A 13,511-nucleotide genomic window follows, 5' to 3' on the forward strand; every position below is an offset into this window, starting at 1 on the left:
TGATTCTAAACATTTTAATATCCATGAACATCGTAGCAAAAAGAAAAACAAAAAAAGGCACATAACACAAGCAAAGATTTATAATGAATAAAAAAATAGACCAACACCCACATATAGAAGCAAATTGCCAAAGTGAAATTTAGGAATTATTAGAACTTTATTTGTCTCTGAATGCAATTGCTAAATGGCTTTTTTACATGATGAATGATGAATTTATTGTCTACTGTTATTTATTGCAGTAATTCACCCATTAATCACCAAATGGATCACACTTCATTCTAACCGCCATAAATACTCAGGGTTCCACAGTCTTACAGAATATAAACTTCGATTAGGAAAACTGCAGAGGAAAATAATAGCAGGTGTTCAAACAGCATGTTATAGATTGTCACTTTCACAAATTACTGCATTACAGGCAGGGAGCAGAAAAATAAATATAATGATGGCAACACTGGGGCACAGAAGAAACGTAATAGTTTTATGCATAATTTCTGCTCGAACCCGAACCCGGAACAACAACAACAACCAAAAAAAAACCCACACACACTGAATATGTACTCACACGTCATCTTAACACACATGCTGAATTGTTCATTCATGCCACTCTTACTGTATGGCCTGGGCTCAACACAGCACATTTACACACAGACAACAGGTACAATTAGAGACTATATCATAATACAACACTCAACATATCAATAACCAATTGAAATAGTTTTGAATTATTTTGCCCATGTAAAAAGATTTTCATATCTGTGTTGCGGGGGAATCACACAATATTGCAGAATATGACCAAACCTGTGGTCATGCACACACACATTTGACAAAAACATCAAACTTGTTGCAGGGTGACATGATCTCCAGTTGCAATGAACTTCATCTACTGGTCCCTTCAGGGCAGCCTCCTCTGTACTCTTTGGCATTATTCCATTATTCAGGGCAGAGAGGAGAAAAATCTTTGAAAGGACAAACAGAAAGACTGACAGAGGGACTAACAGAGACATACTGACTGACAGAGGGACTAACAGAGGCATACTGACTGACAGAGGGACTAACAGAGGCATACTGACTGACAGAGGGACTAACAGAGACATACTGACTGACAGAGGGACTAACAGAGGCATACTGACTGACAGAGGGACTAACAGAGACATACTGACTGACAGAGGGACTAACAGAGACATACTGCACAGCCCTGCTCTGGATCTGACTGACTTTCTGCACATTTATATTTCAGTATTTTGTTCACTCAGTAAATAAAAATGGCATCTAAACATTTGAAAATATTCTGGCAGTCACTTTAATCCCATAAAACAGACTGTTTTACTTGTACCGATATGAGTCTTCAGTCCAATTTAAAGCAATACCCTATTAAAGTAGTAAAGTACTGTAATTACTGTTCGATATGTAAAGGTGGCTTTCCATGTGAAAGCCAGGTCTTACTGTGATGGATTAACATGCGTTAATGTTTTAATTAAAAATGAACCATGTTGGATCCAGGAGAAAATATCTCTATAGGAACAGGTTGGACCCCAGGGTCTGGTCATTCTGGTCATTTTAAATAAACTAAACTGTTGCTACTCAGGACCAAATGACTTAATTATTTCACACTAGCAACACAATCATGACCTTACATTCACTATGTGAGGGACTTCAACACAAATATGGAAATGAGTACATTTCCCACTTATATCATCTTATAACCCGGAACCTTCAACAAGACTGACAGGAGGGCAGTGTCACTTCAATTCACATAATACCCATGATCATTGTTATTTTAAAATATGGGTCCGTAATACTGTCATCATTACTGAGAAATGAGCACAGAGGTGTGGGAAGAACAGGACGCTGATGACCCCCAATCTAAACCATGAACTCTTGCTGCTTGTCTAGGTGGAATATGCTTCTGGAACTCTTGTTGCATGGCAAATGTGCAGCAGAATTATATTTTGACAGAATACTGAAGTATCTGCAGAACACTTGCATAGCTTAAAATCACAAATATAGACATACAGCAAACTATGAGAATAAGAATTGTATGTTTGTGCTCTTTCTTCTGTTTATGAATACACGGGAAGTGCAGCAGTTAGTATTGTTGGCAGGGCTGGTAGTTAGTTGAGGGTTAGTAAAGCCCGTTGTCTAGTCTTAATGGGCCTTAGGCAGGTAGATCTCAAATTGTGCTTTTTTTTTTTTTTACAAACCAGCTGATGTCTATGAATCTTTAATAAATAAATAAATAAATAAATAAAGCAAAGCAGATAGCAGCCATTTTTAAACTGTAAAACCATCATGGACGCTGGAAGGTTGGACCACTGTAGAACCTCATTGTGCTTCTGGCCTCTGCACTGCTGACGAACTCTGTATGTAAGTAAGAACATGATGAACGAGTCTGTTCACTCTCACATTACCTGCATCTACAGTCTATAGTTTTGCTGATTTCTCCTTTTCCTTTTTGAGGCTATTTCCTGTTTCGTTGGTGTCAACTTCCTGTTTTAGCAACTACATTATTGAAGTAGCAGGAAGAGACCATCACCAGTTCAGGAGTCATGTTCACCTCTCACTAATCCAGCATAGCTTCAAGCTGGTCAGCAAGGTCATCAAACATGCTTCCAATGTCATCAAGGATATTCACTGTGGGTTTCGTCTCAGACACAGATCTGGAAAGAAAGAAAGAGCAGAATAAGAAGGAGAAGGTGCAAAAGACAGGAGAGTAGTGTGGAAAATCTTATCAGATGGACAGACTCACTTTCTCTTGTCGGTTTTTATGGTTTCTTCCATGGCCATAAGTGCCACGTCCAGAGAGGACTTTGCCTCCTCCAGCTTATGGGTTACCTGTACACAGGCTCCATGCTGGACGTTCCCCTGGTCATCACCTTCAGCCATTTTTTTTATCCCCCTGGTTTCATTTAGAGTCGAGCTCCTTTCTCTGACCAGTTCTTCCTCATCCGGTTCACCGTGGACCTGCTCCTGCCGGGCCACTCCAAGCTTTTTCTTTCTGGAAGTGCCCTCTGCTGGCCCACACTCCTCCTTCAGCCGTTGGTGCATGGACTCTGCCCCTCCAACCTCCACATCCAGTGGAGAGACTATGTCTAGAGAGAGTCCAGCCATGGAGGAGCGTGGGGGCTTTATGGGGTGGGGGCTGGTGGGAGTCTGAGGGCTTTGGAGCGGGGAGGCAGACCCCTGTGCTGAACCAGGCAAGAGGGAACAAGGGTTCGGGAGTGAGGGCCTGGGAGGCTGAGGAGGGTTGGCAGGAGAGGGCTCCACCTGAGGGAGAGGGCTGGTCAAAAGTTTTTTGTTTGGCTTCGGAGCAACTGGTGGAGGGACACGCTTGACCTCTTACATAAAGAGAAGAGCAAAGGGATGAAAAAACATTCGTCAAGTTATGTTGATCATATTTCCTCAGAGGGAGAAGTCCAGGTGTCAGTCGCTATTTGCATATTAGTGTGGAGGACGCTTACCTTGGCTGTGGGGCGAGTCCAGGCCTGACAAAGGGACCCTCCTGGTGGGAGTCGGGGGGTCCAGATCGACTCTTAGCTGTGGGGTTGGCTTAAGTGAGACAGGTGGCTTCATGATTTTTCTAGGCAGAGAGCAGAAGTCAGTGCTGGACCCTCCTTGTCTTCTACCACGTCCAGAAACGTCTGCAGGTGCTGCTATCAGAAGCTGATGCCGATCGGAGCTTCTGTCTGCCCTGGTTTCTTCTGTCACATCTTGGTGTCTCCTTGTCGGCTGCTGCTCTGTCTTCTGTTTTTTTAGCATGTGGCAAACAGCACCCGCCTCCGTCCCCCCTTCCAGGTGGCCAATCATGGAACGGGGGCGTGGCTCGGGGGCCCGTCTGCCAGCGGACTCCTGATCCTGCTGAGCCGTCCCTCCAGGGTCTTCATCTTCTGTGAGGCAACTTATGGTGCGGCGACGCTCACGGACGTCAGAGTCGGTGGCCAGCGTCTCGTGCTTCCGGCGAAGGACACCTGGACTCATCTGAACAGATACATGACATTCCATGTAGCCAATGACACAACATTTCATATTTACATTTCATATTTACTTATGTTGAAGAGTGATTTTTTATTTCACCTGAACATGGCTGCACCCTCGTCCAAGTGGTGTCATCTCCAGCATGGCAGCGATGTCCCTCACACTGCCCCCAGCTGCGGAGGAGGACAACAAGTTGCTTTCTGCCAAGGCCGGTCCACAGTCGCTACGGCGACGCTCTCTGTACGTGACAGTCAACAGTTCACTGTCCGTCTCTGAAGCTGGACCTTCTGCCAGATTCCCCTGGGAGACAGAGGAGCAGGAGCGTTTGGGCGGCGTCGGGGGGCGTAACTTGCGGCGAGGCCGCGTTGCGAAGGACTGTGATTGGCTGCGGTTGACCGTAGTGCCCGTGTCAAGCATGTCGATGCTCCGATCTCCCCTCTGGCCACTCAGGGTGGCGTATTTGTGCCCGTTGTCCAGTGGGGCTTCGTTGCCCGCCTCTTCAGGTAAGCACAGCTGTGGAACGTTCGGGGTTCGTGTACGCGGGCTCCCCTCGATCGGCTCTGATGAATCTGCTCTCTGTCTCGGTGGGTCAGGCGAGGAAGATTTGTGTTTGGAGCGAGTTTGGGTTGGTTTTTCACCGGAAGGCAGCTCATCATTGTCCTGTAAGCCACGCCCATCAGCAGTTCTTCTCAACCTTGGTGATCCACTTTCTTCAGAAATCTCTTTTCTACTTGGCTTGTCAAAGTTGAGATTTTCAGTGCTCTCACCGCATTGGATGACTGGAATGGTGGGTCCCACCAGTCGTTGGACACCAACCATCATTTTCTTCTGGTGTCCTGGTAAAATGCAAATTCACAAAAAATTAATTACATTACTGATTAATATTCTGTCAGGTACTGGCCGCACAGTACGTGAGTGAACTTTTAGTTATTTACGACCCACCCCCTGTGTTCGAAGGGTGCGGGGTCACTACTGGTATCCAAAGTACAGAAGGTCACAGCTGAGAGCAGATCCTTCTCCTATAGAGCACCGCAGTTGTGGAACGGCCTGCCTGTCTGTGTCCGGGACTCAGACACAGTCTCAGTGTTTAAATCTAAACTGAAAACACATCTGTTTTCTCTGGTCTTTGTCAAAGTCCCAGACACAGTGTCAGTTATAAAGTCCAGTTTATCACACAGTCCCCCTGTTAGACAGAGACAGTGTTAAATACACCCTAGTTAGGCTGTCCTAGTTAGAGTACCGGGCCTCTGTAGCACCAATATACCACCATAACCACATATTTCTGTACCAGGCGTACGATGCCACCGTCTGCCGCTGCTTCTGTTTGTTCTCTCCGAGGCACAGAATCAAGCCTGCAGACCACCTCCAGAGTCCAATGAAGAGACCACCAGATGGATCTTGGTCCCTGGCAATAAACTGCTGATGAGACAACACATGAAACGTACGAGAAGGTCACCACAGCCACCACCACCACAAGCTTCAGGGATCTTTAAATGGACCAGCAGCATTCTATTGGACTCACAATGTACAACATGACACTGGACTACAACCTACCCTGCACTGGACAGTACATCCAAACATGGACAGATGCTCTATGCTGCACTTTGAAATTTTTCGCCACGAAACCTTTGGACTTTCTGCACTGACATCAATTGCAGGCTGACTCTACACTCAACATTTATTTCTTATTTAGCCCAAAATCACATACAGTTCGTCTCAATGGGCTTTGACAGGCCCCACACTTGACCCTTCTGCACACAAAGAAAAACTCCACAGAAAGTAGAGTAGAGAGAAAAAAGAAAGGAAGAAACTTTGGGAAGGAGTGATAGAGAGAGGGACGCCCTTCCAGGGTAGAGTGAGCCTGCAAATGGTGTCAGTGCCGGGCTGGTGATGATTTGTCCAATAAGAAAAAAAAAGTCCTACAGTTGTAGGGTTGGAGAAGTCAAGAGTGTAGTCCAGTGTCATGGTGTACAATACGTTTTACATTTACGGTATTCATCAGACGCCCTTATCCAGAGCGACTTACAATCAGTAATTACAGGGACAGTCCCCCTGGAGCAACTTAGGGTAAAGTTTGTTGCTCAGGGACACGATGGTAGTAAGTGGGGTTTGAATCTGGGTCTTCTGGTTCATAGGCAAGTGTGTTACCCACTAGGCTACTACCAATACGTGTCCATTATGATGATACTGGTCCATGTGAAAATCCCTAAAGCTTTAGTTGTTACGGTGGTGGTGGCTGTGGTGACCCTCTGGTTCATTTCATGCTAAGTCATTTATCTGCTGGTCTCTTCACTGGAGTCTGCAGGTGGTCTGCAGGCTTGATTCTGTGTCTCAGAGAAAACAAACAGAAGCAGCGGCAGATGGTGGCATCGTATGGCTGGTACTGAAATATGTGGTTCTAGTTAGAACTCTGGCTGCAGCATTCTGAACTAGCTGGAGTTTCCTCATGCATCTACTAGAGCATCCAGACAGTAATGCATTGCAGTAATCTAACCTTGATTTAATAAATGCATGGACCAACTTTTCTGCATTGTGCATTGAAATTATATTTCTTATTTTTGCAATATTTCTAAGGTAAAAGAATGCTGTCCTAGTGACATTATATACATGAGAATCGAATGAGAGATGAGGACACCTAGATCCTTTACTTCAGTACTTGGTGAGATAGAAAGTCTATCCAGGGTTATGGTGTAGTCAGCCAGCTTACGTCTGGCTGCTTGAGACCCAAGTACGAGATCTTCTGTCTTATCAGGGTTTAACAGAAGAAAGTTGGTGAGCATCCACTGTCTAATGTCATTCAGACAATTCTCTATTCTCTATATTGTCTCCCAATTTTGCAAAACGCCACTGAATCAACACAGTGTCAATTATATTTTAAATGACTTAATGTTGCACTAATTGTTGCATTGTTCTCCTAAATATGGAGTTTTTAAGTTTAAGCAATATCAAAGCTTGATACATGATAAATCCATTTCAGGCATGACTATGGGGTGTCCATTTCCTGTCCATGTTCTGCTGCAATTGACCCATTTCATGAGACCATGTACAGACCAAGCACCTGTTGCACTTAGACAAGTAGAATCTAAGTAAACTGATGATGGAAACTGTTAGAGAGCATTCACTTTGTAGAAACAGTAATCCAACTTACCCAGTTTTGTAATGCCGATCTCCTGCAGGTCCTCCAAGCTTATGTCTCTAATGAACTCCATGTTCTCGTAGCCATTTTGCATGAGAGTCTGATAGTAATGAGCCAGACCAATTCCTGACAACCATTCCATCAAGTTGGTCTGCAGGAGTGCATGCAAAAGTGAAGTGAGTGTCATTGTGATACACAGCACAGCACACGGTGAAACGTGTCCTCTGTATTTAACCATCCCCCTTGGTGAGCAGTGGGCACCATGACAGGCGCCCGGGGAGCAGTGTGTGGGGACGGGACCTTCATCAAGGGGACCTCAGTGGCACCTTGATTACAGGGCCGCTTCCTTAACCACTAGGCCACCACTGCCCCACATCATAATAAAACAGCAAAGAAGCTAAAGGCCAGTCTGGCTGTGCAGCAGGTATTTTAGCAATTTATTTTATTAGAAAATAAAAACTTGTGGTTTGCTTTTCTCTATTTAATAAAGCACATGGGACACTTACAAATTGGGAAAAGGGACATTGTTTCCTTGTCATGAAATGAAGAAATGACAGGACACAGTCCATCCTGCTGGATGTGTTTTCGCCTGGGTTAGGCAGTGTCTACGTTGAGGACATCTGTAGTAAAAATGCGCCTCTCACCGGTTTCCTCTCAGGAATAGACTCATGCACATCCAGCCTGCTGATTTCAGAAATCATCTTCTTCCTGTGGCCTGGTTTGGTCACTCCAATTGCTGTGAGATCCTGCAGCACAAAAAAACAGTAAATGAAATCTATCTTGAACTGCAGGTTACTGTGTGTGTGTGTGTGTGTCCCACCTCAGGTGACATGTATCTGATGGTGTGAAGGTCATATCCTGCATTTAGGAAGTTTGTGGTGTAAAACTGCAGCTGAAATCCACTCAGCCAATCAACAACCACCTCTGCATTCTGCAAACAGAATATACGTTCATTTTAGCCAAGGTGCCTTTTAAATACCAGAATTAATATTTCTTGTTCTGTTCTTCTCGACCTAACAGTAATTGGTGAACAATGATTGTAATTATACATTTTTTAATAACTGGCGATAATCTCCCTCCCAGAAAAAAACGCCACCCCTGTAGAAGCAAACTCAAGACGTCTTGAGGCTGCAGACAAATGTGCTACAACAAAATGTGAAATAAATAAAAACAAAAAGTTTGTTCCCTCAGTCTGGTTGGGAACAAACATTGTCATCATCTCAGTGAAATCTTCAGGATCTAGTAAACACCAAACCATTTACAGGGCTCATGTGATCTCATGTGATTTTGTTGGCCAGATCATTTTGAGATGCGCACAGCTTGGGGTTAAACACAGTATCTATCTGCATACCACTGTGACATAAACACACACACACACACACACACACACCTACACACCTTGCTTTCAATAGATGCTTCTTCTCTTCTCTGCAGTAAAGGATCAACAAACGGACGTGGCTCTGGAGGTGGACTGGATGTAGAACCTGAACCCAGACGCACACACTATTTTACAAGTTTTACAGTTTGTTACCTAGAATTGATTAGTTCATGTAGAAACCATCCAGCGAGAGATCACCATTTATTGTTACATCACAGTGGGTGCCACAGATTCCGATTCGGTGAGAGTAAAGGATAACTGCTGATATAATCATTTACATTTCCAATCCAATCCAACTTTATTTATAAAGTGCTGTACAGTGAGTAAAATAGGACAATAAATAAAAAGAACTAGCACCACATAAAACTTTAAAAAAGCTAAAATCCAAGAGTTTTGTTTTTTGAAGTGAAAAGTTTAATGAAAGTGAAGTGAGTGTCATAGTGAAACACTGCAGCACAGCACACCAGTAACCCCTCTGCGGATTGCAATTCGAACCAGCAACCTTCTAATTATGGGGTCACCCCCTAAATTCGTACTGGGACAAGGAATCTAAATACACCTTACTGGTGTCATTATGTTAAGAGCCATTTTAGGCTTTAATACAATCAAGACATGACTGTAATGACTGAACAGGCGGGACATAGATCTGGCAGTCATCAACATAAACGTGAATAAATAAAAAAAATGACCAATAAAAGTCATTTTACAATTCATTTTTTTTCTATTTATTGTTTTTTACATTTTTCCCGTTGTGTCTGTTGACTAATAATCCATCTCTTTCACATCTCGATTACACACAGCTTTGTCTCTCAGCTTTGGTGTCGATTTTTTTGTTCCTTTATGTCCTCATGTCCTTTACATAGAGTAGTAGCCTAGAACCAGAAGACCCAGGTTGTACCATCGTGTCCCTGAGCAGGACACTTAACCCTGAGTGTCTCCAGTCACTACTGATTGTAAGTTGCTCTAGATAAGGGCGTCTGGTAAACGCTGTAAATGTAAATGCGTTAGTGCGTGCTGCGTGGATTGTTAGGGCCTGAAATGTTCCGTGTTACCTCCACTGTGTTGCTCCACAGATCTCGAATGCTCTAGCAGGTGTCCTTTAGCCTTGGCCGACTGGGACAGCACTGTAGCCAGAAGCTAAAGATGTTTAAACCACAGTCACTTGTGTGTGTTAAACCTGCAGAATATTATGTGTAATATTCTATTGTTTCTGTACCTTCACGCCCTCGGCCTGGGCGTGCAGTCCTGGCACATTGAGGCCAAGAGTGTTGGGAACCGGTGTGCTTGGCACCGGGGTGCTGGTCAGGTGGACGTTGGCATTGCCACTTTGTCCAGCGCAAGACGAGTGTCCGCTGCCACTCACACTGCCGGTACTTCCCATACCCGCACTGCCACTCCCACCTGGACACATTTTACACGCGCATCATTAATCCTTACACAACACGAGCAAAACACAACGGGGTTTACCTGCTGATGGTTTCCTCAGCACCCAGATGTCCTCACTGCCAGCTCCTTGTTGGCCTCCACTCAGAGTTGGAGAACCATGAGGACTGCACGCAGACCCTTTGGTGCCTAAGTTAGACCAACAGAAATGTGGATCGTGGATTTTGTGCCGTTTGGTGCCGGGTTTATATAGCAGGAAGATTTCAATGTGGATCTGTACTCGGAAGACAGTTCAGAATTAAATAACAATGGTCCCACAGTGCACGGGAAGTCGAGGTGGTCTTCATGTGCCATGTTCCAGTTGTGTTGTGTCCTCTGCTTTAGTTTCACCTGCCTGCACTATCCTGCTTTTCTGATTACTTCTCTTCTTCTTTCTCTTCATTATTTGAACTTGCCTACAAACCAAAACCAGATTCCCCCAAAAACCTGTAAATACAAGTGTGTGTGTGTGTGTGTGTGTGTGTGTGTGTGTGTGTGTTGTACCTGTGCTGGGTGGTACCGTGTTAAAACCGAATGATGTGAAGAGAGGCTGATGGGGGGGTGGGGGGTGCAGAGGGAAGAGGGGGAGGGACATGATGTGACACGGATAGGAGGCGTCCCCGTTCGCCACGGAAACGGAGGCCAGCGTGGAAGTACGGAGCTCAATCCTAACATAACGCTGGGCTGAGGGACCTAAACAACAACAACAACAAGAGCCACACGAAGAAGACAACAAGACGACACACAAATCACAGAAACACAACACCGTAAATGAATAGGAAGAGAATCGCTTCACTACAGACTTAACCTTTAAATGACGGACATGCAGATTTACATGACGGGGAGAGAGGTGGGAATGAAGTGACCTCAGGCACGCCTCTCTTCTCTTCATCGCCTTTCTAGGAACAGTTGGGCCACCAGCAGGATCTGCACATTTGCATCAGTATGGTCAGGTGAGGGGTTTGTGGGTTCCTGTGCTGAAACAGCATCGTATTCAGGAAGATGCTGAGAAGATCCACCCCTCGCCTCCACCCATGAATCTTATTCTTCCCTCCGTGGTGGCATGCAATAAAGATCTGACTTTCGCTTTATAAGTCTTTATAATAACCATCATTAGTTCATACTTATCTCAGAATATTTTAACTATTTATTCAGTTGAATGTATTATGGTTATTATAAAGTGTTCCAATCACAGGAACACACTGACAACAGTGGGAATGAAATGAAAATGTTTTAATTAATGGAGCCAGAGCGAAATTATAATATAATGTTGCGATTATAGGATGGGTGGGGTGTGCAGAAATAATTATGATATATAATATTATATGATATATGATATATAACGCTCAGATACAAGGCGGCATCACTAGAGCTCAGAAGATGGTCTGAAGGACAGGAAAGGTGGGCAGAAAAGCCTGGTTGGGCTACAGACCACTCCTGCAGAATTATGATGGTCCTCGTAGTGAGAGTGTGAGGTCAGTAGTCTGGCTTATAAACTAGGTCCCAGGTTCAAACCCCACTTACTACCATGGTGTCCCTGAACAAGACCCCACGGGGGGACTGTCCCTGTCACTACTGACTGTAAGGCGATCTGGATAAACGCTGTAAATGTAGGTTAAGTGATGCAGAATCACCTGCCCTCTTGATCACCTCCACCATGTCAGAAGGGAAGTAGCCCACGCGGTCATTTCCTGTTCGGTTGTCATGGATACAGCCTTTCCAGCGGCCATCAGAGTGTTGTTCTAAAACCTTCACAAACAGAAGAGCACAAAAACTACAGAAAAACAATCCAGATAGTACGCAATAACACTGAAAACTACACAAAGCGCAACACACAAACACAGAAAATAAACAACGAGCTACACAACAACACAGAAAACCACACAAAGCATGACACATTAACAAAAAATAAAAACGTACAAACACAGAAAATACACAAAGAGCGACACAACAACACAGAAAACCACACAAAGCACTACAGATTAACAAAAAATAAAAACTTACAAACACAGAAAATACACAAAGAGCCACACAACAACACAGAAAACAACACAAAGCACTACACATTAACTAAAATACACACAAACACAGAAAATACACAAAGAGTGACACAACACAGAAAACCACACAAAGCACTACAGATTAACAAAAAAATGCACACAAACACAGAAAATAAACAAACAAAGAGCTACACAACAACACAGAAAACAACACAAAGCACTACGCATTAACAAAAAATAATACACAAAATCAGAGAAAATACACATAGACACAGACCACCACAGAACATTTGAACACATCGCACTGTCCTCAGTGCATTGGCTACAAGTTCTCAGCAGGTGGACGCTGCTACAGAGCTCCCCTGCTTCCTGCTAATGTTCGGAATATTTCAGTCCAGGCTAAAAACACCAAGCATTCCATAACAGTTAAAACTCATAAATACCATGACGATCATCTTATCTAAACTGTTCTGTCATATAAAGTAGTGAAATTTGGTTGCTCTTCTAACTTCAGCCACTTGCTGCTTTGCTGGGTGCTCTTCAGATGAGATTGGTGTGGTCATGGTTGGGGTAAAACCGGCTTTAATCTGGACTCACCGTGTCTCACTTGTGACAACGCAGCCGCATTAACTTGCCATTCACTGGCTGGCGATTGTAACTGATTGGCCAGAGCGTTCAGATGGAAACAGATGTTTGGCTGGGGTTTGCGCTAGAAAACTTTATAAAGTGTAGTGATTGTCACATGTGATACACAGCAGCACAGCACACGGTGCACACAGTGAAATTTGTCCTCTGCATTTATCCATCACTCTGAGTGAGCAGTGGGCAGCCATGACAGGCGCCCGGGGAGCAGTGTGTGGGGACGGTGCTTTGCTCAGTGGCACCTCAGTGGCACCTTGGCGGCTCAGGATTCGAACCTTAACCGCTAGGCCACCACTGCCCCATAGTTGTTAATATTTCTATATGTTTTCTCTTCATAATTACAGCGCATCAGGGAATTGTGGGGGATTTACCGTGATTATGTCCCCTGCTTTGATGTTAAGGCTGGTTAGGTCGTAGTTGTTGCAGTAGTCTTTCAGCGCTCTCACCTGCATGGCTGCTGATGCATCTGAACAGAAACACATTTCAACATAAGATAAGCTCATGATCATAAAAGCACACGTAATTATGCATGCCCCCCCCCGCACCTCTGAGCATCTGTTTTATATCTTTGCTGGCTGTGGTGGTGGTGAACTGGTTGACGATGTCCAGTGCTGTCTGAGACAAGGTGTTCCTCAGCCCTGCACTGATTCCACTCTGAGAGAGGACACAGGAACATGTTTACAAACACACACACATACGCTCGCACACACACACACACACACACACACACATGCATGCACACACACAAACACACACATGTACAAACACACACACAAACATACGGACACACGTACAAACACACACATGTTCAAACACACACACACATGCATGCACACACGCGCACAAACACACACATGTACAAACACACACACACAAACACACACACAAACATTCCACACACATGTACAAACACACGTACACACAAACTACGACACACACACTCAGGCATGCACACAAACAC

The 13,511-nt window shown here is 44.4% G+C and overlaps 1 protein-coding gene across 5 annotated transcripts in view; it reads right to left on the bottom strand.

Annotated features, from left to right (window-relative positions):
• Window positions 1–13,511, bottom strand: part of LOC114773772 (caskin-1-like) — a 22,973-nt gene continuing 9,462 nt past the window's right edge. Inside the window, exons 8-23 of one of the 5 annotated variants that reach the window (XM_028965947.1) lie at window positions 13,096–13,204; window positions 12,922–13,016; window positions 11,543–11,657; window positions 10,413–10,835; window positions 9,954–10,058; window positions 9,703–9,887; window positions 9,539–9,623; window positions 8,507–8,592; window positions 7,929–8,039; window positions 7,753–7,854; window positions 7,121–7,259; window positions 4,072–4,808; window positions 3,459–3,975; window positions 2,747–3,335; window positions 2,555–2,657; window positions 1–2,358 (exon numbers count right to left, since the gene is read on the bottom strand). In XM_028965947.1, coding sequence (XP_028821780.1) covers window positions 2,561–2,657; window positions 2,747–3,335; window positions 3,459–3,975; window positions 4,072–4,808; window positions 7,121–7,259; window positions 7,753–7,854; window positions 7,929–8,039; window positions 8,507–8,592; window positions 9,539–9,623; window positions 9,703–9,887; window positions 9,954–10,058; window positions 10,413–10,835; window positions 11,543–11,657; window positions 12,922–13,016; window positions 13,096–13,204 — 3,495 coding nt within the window. In that variant the 3' untranslated portion in view covers window positions 1–2,358; window positions 2,555–2,560. Of the gene's footprint in view, window positions 2,658–2,746; window positions 3,336–3,458; window positions 3,976–4,071; window positions 4,809–7,120; window positions 7,260–7,752; window positions 7,855–7,928; window positions 8,040–8,506; window positions 8,593–9,538; window positions 9,624–9,702; window positions 9,888–9,953; window positions 10,059–10,412; window positions 10,836–11,542; window positions 11,658–12,921; window positions 13,017–13,095; window positions 13,205–13,511 lie in introns of all 5 variants that reach the window. The other 4 variants (XM_028965949.1, XM_028965948.1, XM_028965946.1 and 1 more) reach the window with 4 other exon arrangements.

Source organism: Denticeps clupeoides, unplaced genomic scaffold, assembly GCF_900700375.1.
Source record: "Denticeps clupeoides unplaced genomic scaffold, fDenClu1.1, whole genome shotgun sequence".
Lineage (NCBI taxonomy): Eukaryota > Metazoa > Chordata > Actinopteri > Clupeiformes > Denticipitidae > Denticeps > Denticeps clupeoides.